This window comes from Carettochelys insculpta, chromosome 2 (assembly GCF_033958435.1).
Source record: "Carettochelys insculpta isolate YL-2023 chromosome 2, ASM3395843v1, whole genome shotgun sequence".
Classification (NCBI taxonomy): domain Eukaryota; kingdom Metazoa; phylum Chordata; order Testudines; family Carettochelyidae; genus Carettochelys; species Carettochelys insculpta.
The window spans coordinates 201,451,620-201,469,179 of NC_134138.1; the positions used below are offsets into that span (position 1 = coordinate 201,451,620).

Here is a 17,560-nt window from a genome sequence, read left to right on the forward strand (position 1 = left end):
ATTCCTGTGTTAGGAAGAACACCGCAGCGGTCAAACACTCTGGCATTTAATTTCAAAAAGGGGAATTACACTAAAATGAGGAAGCTAGTTAAACAGAAACTAAAAGGTAGAGTAATTAAACTAAAATCCCTGGAAGCTGCATGGAAACTGTTTAAAGACACCATACTAGAGGCCCAACTTAAATGTATACCCCAAATAAAAAAACACAGTAAGAGACCTAACAAAGAACCACCATGGCTAAACAGCCATGTTAAAAAGGCAGTGAGAGAGAAAAGGGCAGCTTTTAAAAAGTGGAAGTCAAATCCTAGTGAGGAAAATAGAAAGGAACATAAACACTCCCAAATTAACTGTCATAATGTAGTAAGAAAAGCCAAAAAAGAGTTTGAGGAACAGCTAGCCAAAAATTCAAAAAACAATAGTAAAATGTTTTTTAAATACATTAGAAGCAGGAAGCCTGCTAAAAAAGCAGTGGGGCCCTTGGATGATAAAGATATAAAAGGAGCGATCAAGGAAGACAGTGCCATTGCGGAGCGATTAAATGATTTCTTTGCTTCAGTCTTCACGGCTGAAGATGTTACAGAGGTTCCTAAATCTGAGCCAGCCTTTTTAGGCGACAAATCTGAGGAACTCACTCAGATTGAAGTGACATTAGAGGAGGTTTTGGAATTAATTGATAAGCTGAATAGTAACAAGTCTCCAGGACCAGATGGCATTCACCCAAGGGTTCTGAAAGAACTCAAATGTGAAATTGCGGAGTTATTAACAGTGGTTTGTAACCTATCCTTTAAATCCACTTTGGTACCAAATGACTGGAAGACGGCCAATATAACACCAATATTTAAAAAAGGCTCTAGAGGAGATCCTGGCAATTATAGACCGATAAGTTTAACATCAGTACCAGGCAAATTAGTAGAAACACTAGTAAAGAGTAAAATTGCAAGGCACATAGAAGAGCACGAATTGTTGGGCAAAAGTCAGCATGGTTTCTGCAGAGGGAAGTCGTGTCTGTCTAATCTATTAGAATTCTTTGAAGGGGTTAATAAACATGCGGACAAGGGGCACCCAGTGGACATAATATACCTAGACTTCCAGAAAGCCTTTGACACGGTCCCACACCAAAGGCTTTTATGTAAATTAGGTGGTCATGGGATAGGAGGAAAGGTCCTTTCATGGATCGGGAATTGGTTAAAAGACAGAAAACAAAGGGTGGGAATAAATGGTAAATTTTCACAATGGAGGGGGGTAACTAGTGGTGTTCCCCAGGGCTCAGTCCTGGGACCGATCCTGTTCAACTTGTTCATCAATGATCTGGAAAATGAGGTAAGCAGTGAGGTGGCAAAGTTTGCAGATGACACCAAGTTGTTCAGGACAGTCAAAACCAAAAGGGATTGTGAAGAACTACAAAAAGATCTCAGCAAACTGAGTGATTGGGCAGCAAAATGGCAAATGAAATTTAATGTGGGTAAGTGTAAGGTAATGCATGTTGGAAAAAATAACCCAAATTACACGTACTACATGATGGGGTCAAATTTAGCTACGACAGATCAGGAAAGGGATCTTGGAGTTATAGTGGATAGTTCTCTGAAGACATCCACGCAGTGTGCAGCGGCAGTTAGTAAGGCAAATAGGATGTTAGGAATTATTAAAAAAGGGATCGATAATAAGACAAAAGATATCATACTTCCCCTATATAAAACTATGGTACGCCCACATCTCGAGTACTGCGTGCAGATGTGGTCTCCTCACCTCAAAAAAGATATATTGGCATTAGAAAAGGTTCAGAAAAGGGCGACTAAGATGATTAGGGGCTTGGAAAGGGTCCCATATGGGGAGAGGCTAGAGAGACTGGGACTTTTCAGTTTGGAAAAGAGGCGATTGAGGGGCGATATGATAGAGGTATATAAAATCATGAATGGTGTGGAGAAAGTGAATATAGAAAAATTATTTACCTTTTCCCATAATACAAGAACTAGGGGACACCAAATGAAATTGATGGGTAGTGGGTTCAAAACTAATAAAAGGAAATTTTTCTTCACACAGCGCACAGTCAACCTGTGGAACTCCTTGCCCGAGGCGGCTGTGAAGGCCAGGACTCTATTAGGGTTTAAAAAAGAGCTTGATAAATTTTTGCAGGTCAGGTCCATAAATGGCTATTAGCCAGGGATAAAGTATGGTGCCCTAGCCTTCATAACAAGGGCAGGAGATGGATGGCAGGAGATAAATCACTTGTCTTCTGTTCTCCTTCTCTGGGGCGCCTGGCATTGGCCACCGTCGGCAGATGGGATGCTGGGCTTGATGGACCTTTGGTCTGACCCAGTATGGCCATTCTTATGTTCTTATGTTCTTATGTTCTTATGTTCTTATGTACCCCCTGCAAATCCTTTTAGGTCAGAACCCCCAGTTTGAAGAAACTGTTGTCTCCCCCATGAACTCTGTATAATATAGAGTAAAAATGAACAAAGGCTCGATTTCATGGTGGGAGACCAGATTTCCGTCTGTGACGTGTTTTTCATGATTCTATATTTAGTAGAGCCCTAACTGTGGACCTTGCACATGAGCTAGAAATGCAATGAAAGAATACTATGTAATCTTTTAGCAGTTGTGCATGAGCCCTCCTGTCAGTAACTACTCATCAATGCTATTTTATAAGATCTAATAAAAAAGCATAAATCCTTGTCGAGATTCCATGTTACCCTTCCTCTTCCCCCGCTCCTCAAACAACACTGTCTTCTGTTCATCCAACACTGCCTATCATGTTTGTTTTCACAGTGCATAAGTCTTTTGGTTGTAACATTTAAATTCCCTGGTTGAACTGTTACATACTTCCTTTTCTTTAGGGATCTTCAGTTGTTAAAAATTTCTCAGAGAAAATAAGTGCTTATTAATTATGATGTGTTTAACTGAGGAAATGTATTTTTGTATATGCAGGTTTTTGAGAGATTGCCTAGCTATTACAAACTTCAAAAGAAAGTGCTGCTTTTGGAGGACAGTATAAGTCATCTTTTAGGAGGCATACAAATAACATACGTTGAAGAGCTGCAACCACTGTCAACTCTTGAAGAGTATTACGTCACTCTTGATTCTTTCTATAATAGATTGCTTAACAGTAGACTATCTTTTCACCCTCGTAGTTTGCGTGGCTTGCAGATGATCTTAGAAAGGTAAGTGTCTGCAGGATAGCTGCTTTTATAAATCTTTTTGATCATTTTACACTGTGTTGATTTTAACATTACTCAAAACAATACTTAAAATCTGATTTGTTACCGTATTCTTCCTTTGGCATTATTACATCCCTTGTTGTAATAGATTTTACATTGTTTAATGTTGCTTAAGGAAATGTTAACTCCCTGAATCAAGTTAATTAAGACTGCAGAGTCTGTGAACAGTATGCACAAACTATGGCTACATCTACACTACGAAGTAAAGTCGAATTTATTAAATTTGACTTTAACACTACGTTTTATAAAGTCAAAGATGAGTGTCCTCAACTACTCACTAAGTCCACTTACTGCGTCCCCACAAAATCACCAAAGTTCAACTGTTGCAGCATTGCATTGTGGGCACCTATCTCACAGTCCCTTCAGCCTCATTGCATTCTGGGTTTTTTGCCAGTGCATTATGGGAAAAAATTACCTGCAAGTCGTTGTAGTGTTTGATGTCATCTTCCCAGACTGCATTGCCCTTATTCCCTCCCCCAACCCACCCCGCCGCCATTGAGAACGAACAGGCATTTTTCAGAAGTGTCTTTCCCTGATGACAGAGAGTGTTTGAGTTGTCCACGTTATGGAAACAGGCAGCACGGTCCACGCTGTCCAGCTGTCATGTGGTGTGGTGCAAGGGATAGCCTCGTGATGTGGGGGAGAGGACTAGCCTCCCATGCGCATGGCACCTTGCAGGGGCTGTCCCCATAAAATGTGCTAGCCTCTTGGTGGTGCCTGGCAGGGACTAGCCCCTGTAAAATGTGAAGCTGAGAAAACAAGTTTCCCGCAGGGAAGAAGACTTCATCCCACAAACTATGATTTTGTTACTTTCATGTGGGAAGCACACTATGTCAGTATTACAGATTATACTCTGCGGCACTCCATAAAGGGTATGGAGTAATTAACAACCGTGAGGAGGATATGTGGGCCCACAAAAGGGAGAAAGAGTCAGCTGATACTGTGGTTACACACTGCTTTTCCTGCTAAATCCTGTACAGGGAAAAAGCCCTCTCTAGTACTGAATCCCCATGCAGCACAGGGCATGCTGCTGTCTGCAGACATGATCAGCACAGCTGGGTGAGCAGGGACTTGATTTTTTCACCCAGCACTGCTGAATGTCCCTGTTGTTTACTCAGCACAGGTTCATCCACCCACACAGAAATGAGAACCTGGGTCTTCTCATGGCTCCATGTTGGGGTTCTTTTGCCATATTGTAAAATCATGGCTTGATGTGATTGCCATGCTGGTCAGAAAGAAAATGAATTCAAATTGCCAGACTTCTTGTTACCTACTTCCTGCACACCTGGAGAGCAGCCGGAACAGACACATTTGGGGCATTTTGGGATACCTCTCGAGGCCGATAAAGTAACGCTGTTTCCACACTAGCACTAATTCGACCTTATAAATTCAAACTTGCCATTATACTGCATCAGAGGAGTGGGGGGAAAAAAGTCAGCCTTAGCACCCCTTAAAATTGACCTCATGGTATTTGCAGTGAAAACAGTCACACTGTAAAATTGATTTAAGTGTCTTACAATCAACTTTGTGCTCTAGTGTAGACATAGCCAAAACATTCTGGGCACTATCAATCCTGTCTGTAGTTATAGAATCATTATCGTCTGTTTCTAACTCTGTGCCAGACTTACTCTCTTCAGTTGAGTGGTTAGCTAGAAACAAATCATGCACATCCAGAGAGAACAACATTTTTGTCTTTCCAAACTCATCTGCATGGTATATGGCAATGAATGGATTGTTCAGTCTATCAAGCATAACAGCAGTTACACAAGCTGTGTCTACACTACGAGATAAAGTTGAATTTATTAATATTGATTCTAACTCTGGAATTTATAAATTTGATTTTGACTGTGCTCCTCAAAAAGTTGTCTTGTTGCTGCCACACTTAACTGGCAAACATCAGTTGTCACAGTAGTGCATTGTGGGAACCTATCCCACAGTTCCCTCATCCCTGTAGTATTCTGCATGTGCTCACTGATCTTTGACGACATCTTCCCACATTGCATTTTCCTCATTCCCCTCCTGTGCTAAGCAAACATCCATTTTTCCCGGCAGAAGGAAGGAAAAGTAGGAAATCCACAGAGATGGCAAAAAAGGTAAAGAAATCTTTCTTCTGTAATTGAATTCTCAACTGGCCACCCTCTGAGTACCCCCGCCCTGTCCCGCCCCGCCCCACCATCTCCTGTGATTGCATCCAATCCCTGAAAATAACACAGGGACCCTGAAAAGCTTGAAGGAAGAAATTATAGTAAAGTTTTTGGAAAAATTGTTGCTAAGGGGAAGATTTTTGGCTTTCCAGTGCACTATAAGGCTTCTGTGCACTGGCTATTCTCTTCTCCACTGGTCATCCACTGACTGTCCCCGTTCCCCTGATTGCATCAGATTCCTGAAAATAACACAGGGACAGACTGTATTCTCAACTGGCCCTCCACCCACTCTTTCCTGCCTGAATGGGAGCAAAGTTAGAAGGAAGAGGATAGAAAAATCTAGGAAAAAAGATCTTTGTCTTTCCCCTTCACTACACAAACATTACCAACACAGGGGATGGTAATGAAATCTCATACACTGAACTTATAAAGGAAATAGGAATCTCAACTGGCCCTCCACCCTGTGTTTCTGGGAGGCTTGGGCGGGGGGGGAGGCCAAAGCACGAAGAAAGATAGGAGATATTAGGAAAAAGATTTTATAACCGAAATATCAAAGCACCAGGTGTCTCCAGTGGACAGCAAGCCCCTGAAACTGTTTTTGGCTGGGCAGGGGTGGAGCTGTGGTCTGTGGCTGCAGAGCCAGTTGAAATGTTGAACTAATCCCCTCTGAATATCTTAGCTGCCGAGGGATTCTCCCCACCGGCAGCAGCAAGACTCTGAAAATCTTTCCTGCCCTTGGAGCCCTAATTGTGCACAAGCCAGGACATGGTGCTGCCTGGCAGCATGGCCAGCTGAAAGGCAGGCACGGTCTTTTATAGGGTTGGGGTGACCCATGTGATGTGGCTGAGTGCAGGAAGGACCCCAGCTGCATGGCACTTGTGGGGCAGGCGGGAGGTCTGCACAAATGTAAATGGCTGAGAAGTTTCTCAGACTCTTATGCAAGCACTTCCCCCCATGACAGTCTTGTTGCCACGTAATGCAGTGCATAAAAAAATAAGAAGTGTAGAGACAGCACCATGAACTCCGTGCTGGGGATATTTATAATGGGTAGATGCGCTCCCAGCATTAATAGCAAAGAAGGAAAGACATTTCTCAGGCTCTCATACAAATGTGAGCCCACAGCCACAGGCTTCCTGGTCCTGATTTGAAATTCACTGTCTTCCTGTTACCTAACTGCACACGTGGAGAGCAGTGGCCAGAGCAGAGCACTGTGGGGCATCGTGAGTTACATACAGAACACCTCTGGAGGCTAACAAATTCAATTTTAAGATGTGGTGCTTCCACACTGGCCTTTAATCAAGCTTTTGAATTCAAGCTTGATGCCACACCCGTCAGGTACCGACAATATTGTAATCTCCATATTAATGCTCCCTAAATCGAGCTGGTGGTATTTACAGTGAAGACAGTCACGTGGTAGTGTCGCACCGTCTTAAATTCTAATCTGTCGCATAGTGTAGATGCAGCTATAAGAATGTGCATCTAATAAGCCACTGCCATTCAATAAGAGTAAAAGCCTGTGCTTAGGGCATACGCATTTAGACTTTGTGTCCAAGATTGTGTTTTTGCTAAAAGAGCACTGACTTGAATTCATTACAGAGTTGGCTTTTCATCCACATATTGTGCTAGTAAGATCATTAGACGGGTTGAACAGAGGATTCAAGAAATGCAGTTGGATTTATTTTGTAAGGGTTCTATCAAGATTGCTAAACATAAAATTTTAACATATCTTAAAATTGCTAATCTAATGGACAGAGTCCTCTGAAATCTAAATCTTAGTGTAAGTCTCTGAGAAATTATCTGAAAAAGTGAGTTTTGTGTGGTGTTTGCAGTGGGAAACTGAATTGTATCTTTTGAGTTGCTTCTGTTGATCCACACTGCTGAAATGCTTTTAAAAAATTAGAACACTTAAAATAACAGTCTGTATGCATGCCTCAGACCTTGGGTAAAGAATTTATTTAGAATTTATGTTGGATTTTCTTATCCTTAATTCCTCATTCTGTGTTTCCCTAGCAAATAGTTTAGTAAAAGAAGTGGAAATCTGCATCTATTTTGACTTCCATCATGTTTCTTTACAGTGATAGGTATTCTCCAAGTTTGCATGAACTTGGGCATTTTAACATCCCAACAGTGTGTGATCCAGCAACACTTCAGTGGTTTATTATTACCAAAGCACAGCAAGCAAGAGAGAATCTGAAAAGAAAGGAAGAGTAAGTATTCTCAGCAAGTGTGTATATCAGCTCTTGAGTGTTTCTTTTCTGCTTCTTATATTATTGAATAATTTATTTTAAATCTATAAAAATAAGAGACCTTTGAGTGTGTATAAAAGAGAGAACTTTCCCTGCAAAAATAGCTCTCAGACTTTCCCACCACTTTCTGTTTGCTATTTTACTAAATTTGTAAGCTTGTCTGATTCACCAACATTAGTTGGTCCAATATAAGGTATTAGCTCACCAAACTCTTTTATAATCTGCTGATCATATGACTATTTCTTTATCAGTTTACATAGCTACATTTCATTGAAAAATGAAAGGTTTGTTGTTCGTAAGATATCCAGTAAACTCTTTCATATCCGCTGGCCCGGGACCTGGAGGCTGCCAGATATTCAAATATTCTGGATCAGTGTTTCCCAAAGTGTGGTCTACAACCCAGTACTGGTCCTTGGAAAAAGTGCAAATTATCACACACGATCCTATTAATTTGCTGTTAATTGTAACTAAAGTAATAACAAAAAGTTAGTCACTTAAGTATTTTATATCAAGATTTATAATATTATGTGCTATTGTTATTGTGAATAAATAATAAACAGTGACGAATTATTCATTTTTCATTCATTGGTTTTTTTTATATGTGTTGATATTTTTGGGCCGCAAAAAAGGTACCAAAAAAAACAGGTTCCAACTATATAAAGTTTGGGAAGCCCTGTTCTGGATAATAGAAAGGTATACCTAGCAATGCATAACACTAAAGAAAAACAAGATTAGATATTAAACAAACAAACACAAATGTATGCAGAGTACTTTATTTACCAAGAACATTAGTATTGTACACTGTAAACTTATACTGTGTTTGCTGTATTTATTTGTATTTACTTTACACTGTACTTATGGAAAATGTAACTAAAATTTACTTATGGTTAAAATGCTGGTTATCTGAGAGTTCTGAATAATAGAATGCCGGATACGAAAGAGTCTACCATATAATGAAATTTTTTCTTGATGATTTTACAATAATCTTTCTGAAGTATGTAGAGACGCCTTGAGTTCCACGATTGAATGTTCTTTATTAAATGTAGAATTATTTTAAGATACCCACAAGTATTGTAAAGATTTTAAAAAATGTGTATGGTCCTGAATCCTTAATAATGGACTCAAATTAGAAATAAATATATTTTAAAACAAAACAGCTGAAAAGTTTCCTTTTTTACTTATTTGACAAGACCTGAATTCAGAGTCAGTGTTAATGAAATCACAAACACCTAGTGCAGCATAAGGATTCATGTCCTTTCACTTTTGAGGAGGTTGCAGTATAATCAATGCTTCAAGAAAGAGAACCCATATTTTTTGAATACCAAACTAATTAAAATTGATCTTTAAGGACCTAACCGTACAGCTGGATCAATGCAGGAGGCTGCCCATGATGCTCATACAGAGTTCCAGGCAGTTTGTCAAGAGGCTGCCTGCACTAATCCAGCTGAACTGGTTTTGACCTAAAAGTGTGATTTCTCTCCACGCCCCCCCCCCCCCCCCCGCCACCTCACCCCAAAGGCCTGCCTTACACTTAAATAGGCATAGTTACTTTGATGAAGCATCGGTATGTACACCCCTTACTAGCATAACTTGTCATCTAACCCAAATTGTAGATGCCTCTGTGTCAGTGGAAAAGTACTCCTGTCAGTATAGCTATTATCATTTTGGAAGGTGGTATCCCTGTGTTGAAGGAAAAATAACTTCTCTTGGCGTAAGTTGTGCTTGCACTATACAAGATCATGTTGGCAAAGTTGCTAGGGATGTAATATATTAAGTGATTAACTGATAAGTAGGCATCTTGCCATTAATATATATTAATGTTTAAAGCAGATTGGCAGCTGCCCTGGGGACCCTGACTCTTGCTGTGTGCGGTTTGGTGGCAGTCCCAGACCCTGACTCTTATGATGTTTAAAGGAGGACTTTTTAAAATATTACATTCCCCATATCTGTGGTAACATAACAACATTGGTATAGTCTCCATAATGTAGACACATTCAAAATCTGTAAATTTATCCAGTTAGTGAACTGGATTTTAAGCACAGTACATGTGAAACTTCTTTAAAAATAGAAAGGGGTTCTGTTCTTTGATTGTGTGGGTTGTTTCTTTGCATTCTCTTTAGGAATGTACTGAATAAAGGAACTGTATTTCATCCTATATGGCATATATAACGTTGTTTTTTCAGTACACAGTTTAGAATGATTCAGTTTGTCTGTCATTATTCTGTAGCAGCTCTGTCAGATTTCTATTACATGACAGTTTTTTAAAACTGCAATTCTCAAATGTACATGTAGTTTTTCCTTTAAGGAAGCTGGATTTGTCAATTGGTATGTTTTTACTCCTTTTTGTTTAAGAAGAACTGAAAAATCATTTTGTCTGCTAAGTCCTGAGTTAATTATTCTGTATTTCTCTTGCAACAGTTAACTGTATTATTAACACCTAACCTAGAGCTGGTGGCTGGCTACACTACACCTTGGTTGGGTCTACACTTGCCCCCAACTTCAAAGGGGGCAAGTTAGTTGGGCCGACGGGAGATTACTTATGAAGTGCTGCAGTGAATACGCAGCACTTCATTAGGCTAATTCTCCACTGTGGCAACTTTGAAGCTTCAAACTTTGAAGTGCCAGCATGCGTGTAGCCATGGGCACTTCGAAGTCCCTTTACTCCTCAAAATTTTGAGGAATAAAGGGACTTTGAAGTAGCATGGGCACTTCAAAGTGCCCATGGCTACACGCATGCCAGCACTTTGAAGTTTGAAGCTTCAAAATTGCCGCGGGGGAAAATTAGCCGAATGAAGTGCCGCATATTCACCGCAGCACTTAATTAGTAATCTTCCATGGCCATGATTACCATGGCCCTGTCGAAGCTAGGGGCAAGTGTAGACAAGCCCCTTGTTTGATGTCATTCAGTGTTTTAGGCCAATTGCAGAGCACTGAATATTTCTTTTATATGTCGGTACAGGATGAAATTATTTTTATACTTTCAAGTCTAGTTTCTCACTGACCGAGCTGATCGTTTGTACGCTATTAAAACATTTTCTCTCTAGGATGCCTTGAACATGAAGTCTCATGAATTTTTCTCATTTTTAAATCACAAAATGCTCTTGAAATTAGTAATGCTTTTTAAAATTTGGCCTCCTCTTTTACCTGTGTAAGTTGGCATAATCATTTGCATGCACATAGTTTGCATATTTGTACGCAAAACACTGTTTCTTTAATGTGTAAAACTATCACATTATTCTTACACTTGAAAAATTGTAACTAAATGTAAACTGTGTATACCTATTTGTCTTTCAAGGACTTTTTTAAATAAAAAAGGGCAAAGTACTGTTTTATCATTGCATATGGTCCTCAATATTTAGCACTAACTTTCTAACTTTTTAAAATGTACTAGGTTGACAGTGATGGAAAAAGAGCTAATCAGTGCTTCAACTGAAAAATTTTCTCTGAAACACCTGTATAAGGAACCAAGTATTTCCCATGCACAGATGATAGATTGTTGTAAGCGACTGCTGGAAGAATCACTCCCGTACCTGCAAGGCATGCACCTCTGTATTTCACACTTTTACTCAGTGTTGCAAGATGGAGACATTTGTATCCCTTGGAACTGGAAGAGCTGAGGGCCTGTCTAATAGTCAGAGGAACTGTCTGTTTTCTCTAAGCGGCTATAAACGTGAATTATTTTCTTTTAGAGTAAATTATTTAAATGTGTATTTTGATATCCGTATTCTAACTGATCTAAGAATTTGATTTTAATTGCTGCTCAGAAGGTAGAACTTCAGTTCTAAACAGCTTGCTAAATAGTCTACATACAGTATTGGCAGTTCATGCATATACATTCAGTACGGTTTTCATACTCCTCAAAAAGTCCCATCATAGGCAAGGAGTAATGAAAGGGTGTTTTCGATCATTTAAAGTAAACTTTAACTTTGAATTGGGTTTGAAGGGTACAAAAGAGCATTTTGGTTTGGTTTTACATACATGAAGAATCCCGGATGGATTTTGTTAAGTATGTAGAATTTTTTTTCCTCTAAAGCCAGGCAGCATGTACTATCTAAAGTGGGTAATTAACTGGATTCAGAAAGTAAAAAAAAAATCAGTCAAAGTAGTTTTAAGGGCAGCAAAAGCTTTCGAAGTAATTCTGGGGTCCTTCAGATATCACTAATTTCTGCTACGAGTAGTATAGTTACACATTGCTGGATATCTTATTGTATAAGAAACAAAAGAAAGAAAAATCCTGACTTGTTTTTATTATGCAGACAAGAACAGTACTTTGAACATTTGGTTGAGGAGTTTATTTTAAATGTCAATCCAATAACTGTCCATTGAAGTACCTGCTTACACTTTAAAAATATTTGACACCCTCTTTGCAAATATATATCCAATCTGTATAATTGTTACCATGGTTTGTTACTGGAGATAAGATGCATCAATTTTTTTAAAGTACACTGTAACTATGGGCATGATTCTGAAACTCTTATTCATACTGGTGAGCACTGATTTGCATAATTACTCCTAATGAAGTCTAGGGATGGTAGAAGTCAGTGTCTGTGGGACTGTTCATAGGACTAAGTGCTCATTAATGTAAGTATTAGGGTTGCAATCAGCCCTGAGGATCAGACATACTGAACTTTATACTTGAAAATGCCACTAGCTAGTGAAATAAGGATTGAGAGCTTATTTTCTGAGTAAACGTTAGCTGCATTAGAAAAGCTGCTGTTTCACTGTATTTCACGTTGGAGGATACACTGTGCTTGAGTTCATCTTGTGAAATCATCTGAAAAGATCCAGACAGTTCACCGTTTTTTTGGTCTTAGATTTGTCTTTCAAAACTGGCAAAAATACTGTAAAACAATAAATATGAATAAACTATGTATATTATTTCTCATTTGAGTTATTAAGATTGCCCACCATCTCCCATAATAAGATCGTTTTCTTTTGCTTATAACTTAGCTATAGTTCATCAATTTGGGCTGAAATTTTCCATGTGTGGTGTCTAGTTCAGGCTGAATTTTTTGGAAAGCATCAGCAGAACTGACTCTCCATTTCTGAAAAAGAGGCAAAGGGGAAAATGTTGTTTAGCCCATGTTAAGTATTTCTTAGCTCTTCTTTGAACTGCTCTAGCAACCCTTTGCTTTGGAGCAAGAGGTTTGATTTTTATGTCAAGCTGTGACTTTTGTCTTCCCCATGAAAATGCACTTGCATTTGGCCAAGTTTTAAGCCATTGAACAGGGGTTAGCAACCTGCAGCTCTGGAGCCACATGCGGCTCTTTAGGGAGCTACTTGCGACTCCGTGAGCTGCTGCTGCTGACACCTCTTGCAGCTCCAGAGGCAGCTGCTGCTTAAACAGAATTTGCTTTTTTTTTTAAATATTCCATTTAAGCCACAGCAGCTGCAGAGCTGCTGAGCAGCCAGGGGTGGCAGGGCAGGGAGCCTGGAAGTGAAAGCTATCTGGGCAGGGAGCTGCCCTACTAGGGTGGAAGTCAGCTGGCAAGAGAGCTGGGGGAGGACACAGCTGAGCTTGCCCCTGCCAGGGCTGTGCAGCCTCACAGCCTGCTGAGAAGGAGGCAGCAGTGGTGGGGAGCAGCTGGGGGAGGCCGCAGCAGAACTATGCACTGTGTAAGTTAATCCTGAAAGCAGGAGCAGGCTGGGGTTCATGTGTTAAGCTGATGGGGGGGAGGAATGGGTGACAAAGCCTGCAGATTGGGGGTAACAGCTTTCTAACGGGCACAAATAACTCTGCATTTGCACTGTTGTTAAAATAGGGGTGATAAAAAGCGCGGTTTGATGTTTTTTATTAAGGACTGTCTCCTATTCGGGTTCATTGCAGCTCTTGAAGGATTGATTCTGTAACTGACTATGGAAAAAATGGCTCTTCTTGCAGTTTTGGTTATGGACCCTGCCTTTGAAGAATTGTATTTGGCACATGCACAGTAGAGCCTTTCAAGAGCTTACCCACCAGAACTCCCAAATATTCCATCCTCGCTAAGTGTGCTGCAGCCCATTGTGCCTCCCTTGTGAGACGTGACTTTGCATGCAACATCCCCACAGAACAGCTGAGTATGCTATAGCACAGGACTAGAGGGTCTCAGAATTCCTTGTAACAGCTGCTTCAGGTCAGGGTAGCACTCTGCCAGGCACCAGAACTGTGATCAGGGAGCCAGTCTGTCCTCCTCTGTCATTAACAACCCCTGCCTACAGTCTACACCAAAGCAGTATGGGCAATATAAGCAATTGATTTGAATGTAGAGGAAACAAAAGCTGGAGCTGAGTGGAGGGAGAGGAGTAGCCTGGAATAAGAAGTCTTGTGAGAATGGCACGGGAATGGGGGAGAAACTGATTAGAAGCCTAGTTGGGGAGAGATACTGGGCAAGGAGACAGACTGGAAGCCGGTTGGCTACGAAGGGAATCAACTGAGAGCAGATGAGGAACTAAGATGAGATAGGGACTAGGAAACATTGTGTCAGGGCAGCTGGGAGGAGATACATCTGTCAAGGAGTTTGCTGTAGGGCAGAACTGGGACTGCCTGGTGACGAAACAGACAAGGAGCCTAGGTGGTAGAAGGGAACTGAGCTTGGATGAGGACCAGGAATCAAGACTGAAATTAGTAATTCTTGTGGAGAGACCAATCAAAGAGCTTTAGGGGGGAGACTGGGACTGGATGCAAGGAGGGCAAGGGGCAGGGAGCCATGGGCTTGGGGGGGACAGTATGTGGAGGCAGAAAAAGCCTGGCTAGGCAAGTAGCCAGAGTTCAGAAACCTTAGGAATAGAGGCTATGAGTGGCCAGGTGCAGAGAAGGGGACTGATAGAAGGAGCCTGGTCTGGGAAAAGTACATGGACAAGCTGGAGGGAAAGGGATGGGGTAGGTGTCAGGCGTGTGGAAAATGGAAAAGAAAGCCTGTGCCCACTGGAACATGCTCCCCTTCAAAGTTTGGAATAGTACCCAAAATTCCTGAGTCTCATCATTCCTTCACTGTCAGCAAACATCTGTGCAACCCATTGTTGTAATGTGTCCCCCCTGCTCCCCCCCCCCGTAGTGCTAGTCCACAAGGATGATGACCTACTTCTGCCATCAGTTACTCTGCTGACTCAAAACAGTAGAAGTCTGTGTGGTGAATCTAAAACTTTCAACCCTGTTGATGATCCATGGGAGTCTTAATAGTATTCCACATTGTGGAATGTGGGTTTTTCCTGTTTGTTTTAAAAAATAACTAGGAAATAACACACAAATTAAGGCTGTAAAATTAAGCATTAAAAAAAATTAAAATTGTTAGGAAATACCAGAATTTAGGTTGGATAACTCAACCTTCAATATTGGTTTATTTTTTCATCAGTTTGGCTACGTCTACACGTGAAGCCTACATCGAAGTAGCCTATTTCGATGTGGCGACATTGAAATAGGCTATTTCGATGAATAATGTCTACATGTCCTCCAGGGCTGGCAACGTCGATGTTCAACATCGACGTTGCGCAGCACCACATCAAAATAGGCGCTGCGAGGGAACGTCTACACGCCAAAGTAGCACACATCGAAATAAGGGTGCCAGGCACAGCTGCAGACAGGGTCACAGGGCGGACTCAACAGCAAGCTGCTCCCTTAAAGGGCCCTTCCCAGACACAGTTGCACTAAACAACACAAGATCCACAGAGCCGACAACTGGTTGCAGACCCTGTGCATGCAGCATGGATCCCCAGCTGCAGCAGCAACAGCCAGAAGCCCTGGGCTAAGGGCTGCTGCACACGGTGACCATAGAGCCCTGCAGGGGCTGGAGAGAGAGCGTCTCTCAACCCCTCAGCTGATGGCCGCCATGGCGGACCCCGCTATTTCGAAGTTGCGGGACGCGCAACAACTACAAGGTCCCTACTTCGACATTGAACGTCGAAGTAGGGCGCTATTCCCATCCCCTCATGGGGTTAGCGGCTTCGACGTCTCACCGCCTAACATCGATGTTAACATCGAAATAGCTCCCAACACGTGTAGCCGTGACGGGCGCTATTTCGAAGTTAGAGCCGCTACTTCGAAGTAGTGTGCACGTGTAGACACGGCTTTTGTGTGTGGAATGGAGGAAAAAAGAGATGGTGATCTATAATTACTAATAATAAAAATCCAAAGCCAGTTATATTTTTGAGTATTAATTTATTAATATTTAATAATCATTTTTGGCTCAGATGTGAGACATTCCTCTCTCCTGTTCAGAAATTTTGACAACTTAAATTCAAATATTTGACAGAAAGGTGGATAACAAAGCTTTATTTTCAACCAGTGATCAAAGATTTAAGTGCATTGGCTCATCCAGTATCAAACTAAAACTTTCCAGGTCATGTTATTGAGACTTCAAGAAGTAATTTAGTCTTTACCATTATGTCAGAAAGGAAATTGAAAAGACATGGAGTTGGAACAGAAAAGATCATTTATCTTTATAAACTGACAAACATTTAATGTTTTTTAAATACGCAGTTTCAGTTCTCTGTACAGTTGTGTCTCTATGTTTCTGCTCTGGCAAACATGAGCGTTAATGTCGGTAATTATATGTCTAGTATTTTAAACTTGAAACCATTATTCTGGTAGTGCAAAATGCTAAAACATTCTCTAGTATCCAAAATATTCTCCTGACTCACCCTACCCCCAGGTTTACTCACTATTCTTCTTTCCTGGTACTGTATATAAAAACTTATTAGCATTTCCAATCCATGGCATTTACATACCCCTTCCAAAAGGGAGAGGTAGTGTAGATGCAGCCTAAGATGTAAGTATGAAGTAGAAGTGGAAAATTATTCCATAAAGGGCAGATTGTTGATTTACATTGTTAATGAATACATAATTCATCATCACTTTTCTTGCAGAAGATAGATTAGCTGTCTAGCTTAAATTATATTCACTGTAGCTGAAATCAACTGTTTCTCTTCTGCAGAAAATGCAGGGGTTTCAAACTGACCAGCACAGTTGTGCAGTCCAGCATGGGAGCAAAAGGGGCATATGACCTCTGTTGCTGTTTTGTGCCAGGCTCTCCTAATCTCAGCGCCCCTGGTCCTGGGGATTTGGGGTGCCATGGGGCAAAGGGAGCGAGATGGTGACAGGAAGGGGTGGGGCATGGGAAGGAACAGTCCTAACCCCACCCTCTGGGCCACTCATACTACCATTTATATTGTGCAATTGCTCTGTCCTGAGATGACCCACAGATCATGAGTTTGAGATCCCCGGGAAAAGGTGGCATTAAAAGCTGTTAAGTAAAACTTTTGTCATTCTAATGTGCCACATTTGTCCCCAGAGAGGATATTTGTATAATTCTCTGGGTGTTTGCATATTTATAAATTGTGTGAATTGTAAATGTATGTACTGGTGAATTTGTCTCCATTTTTTTTCTTTATTGATGCAGCATTTCTGGTTATGCAACAGGCCAAGTCATGTCTCTGTTTGCCAACTGGGCAAAGTATAAATTTAATTATAAATTGACAAAAAGTTTAATATGCATTTAGAAAACTACAAATTTTTTCCCCCCTCCATAAGTGAAATAGTTGAATATTCCAGAGAGGACTTGGTTTAGCTCTTCCAAGATTGAGATTAATAACTGGGACCTCAGTCTTCTCATTAGCTGCGTCTACACGAGCCGGCTACTTAGAAGTAGCCGTGCCAACTTCGAAATAGCGCCCGCCACATCTATACGTGGCGAGCGCTATTTCGAAGTTGAAATCGACGTAAGGCGGCGAGACATGGAAGTCACTATCCCCAACAGGAGATGGGAATAGCTCCCTACTTCGACATTGAACGTTGCCCGCCCCCCCCCCCCCCACAGCCTCTCTTGACACCTTGGCCGACGAGCCCCAGCAGGCCCTGGAGACGGAGTCTGCCCCGGATGCAATCCCTGCACACGGCGACCATAGAGCTCAGGGGCTGGAGAGAGCATCTCTCAACCCCTCAGCTGATGGCCGCCATGGCGGACCCCGTTATTTTGAT

The 17,560-nt window shown here is 41.2% G+C and overlaps 1 protein-coding gene across 1 annotated transcript in view; it reads left to right on the forward strand.

Moving 5' to 3' along the window:
- TCAIM (T cell activation inhibitor, mitochondrial) overlaps positions 1–12,479 on the forward strand; it is a 43,296-nt gene extending 30,817 nt beyond the window's left edge. Inside the window, exons 9-11 of the mRNA XM_074988331.1 lie at positions 2,929–3,161; positions 7,438–7,569; positions 11,000–12,479. Coding sequence (XP_074844432.1) covers positions 2,929–3,161; positions 7,438–7,569; positions 11,000–11,225 — 591 coding nt within the window. The 3' untranslated portion in view covers positions 11,226–12,479. The remainder of the gene's footprint in view (positions 1–2,928; positions 3,162–7,437; positions 7,570–10,999) is intronic.
- The last annotated feature ends 5,081 nt before the right edge of the window (positions 12,480–17,560 follow it).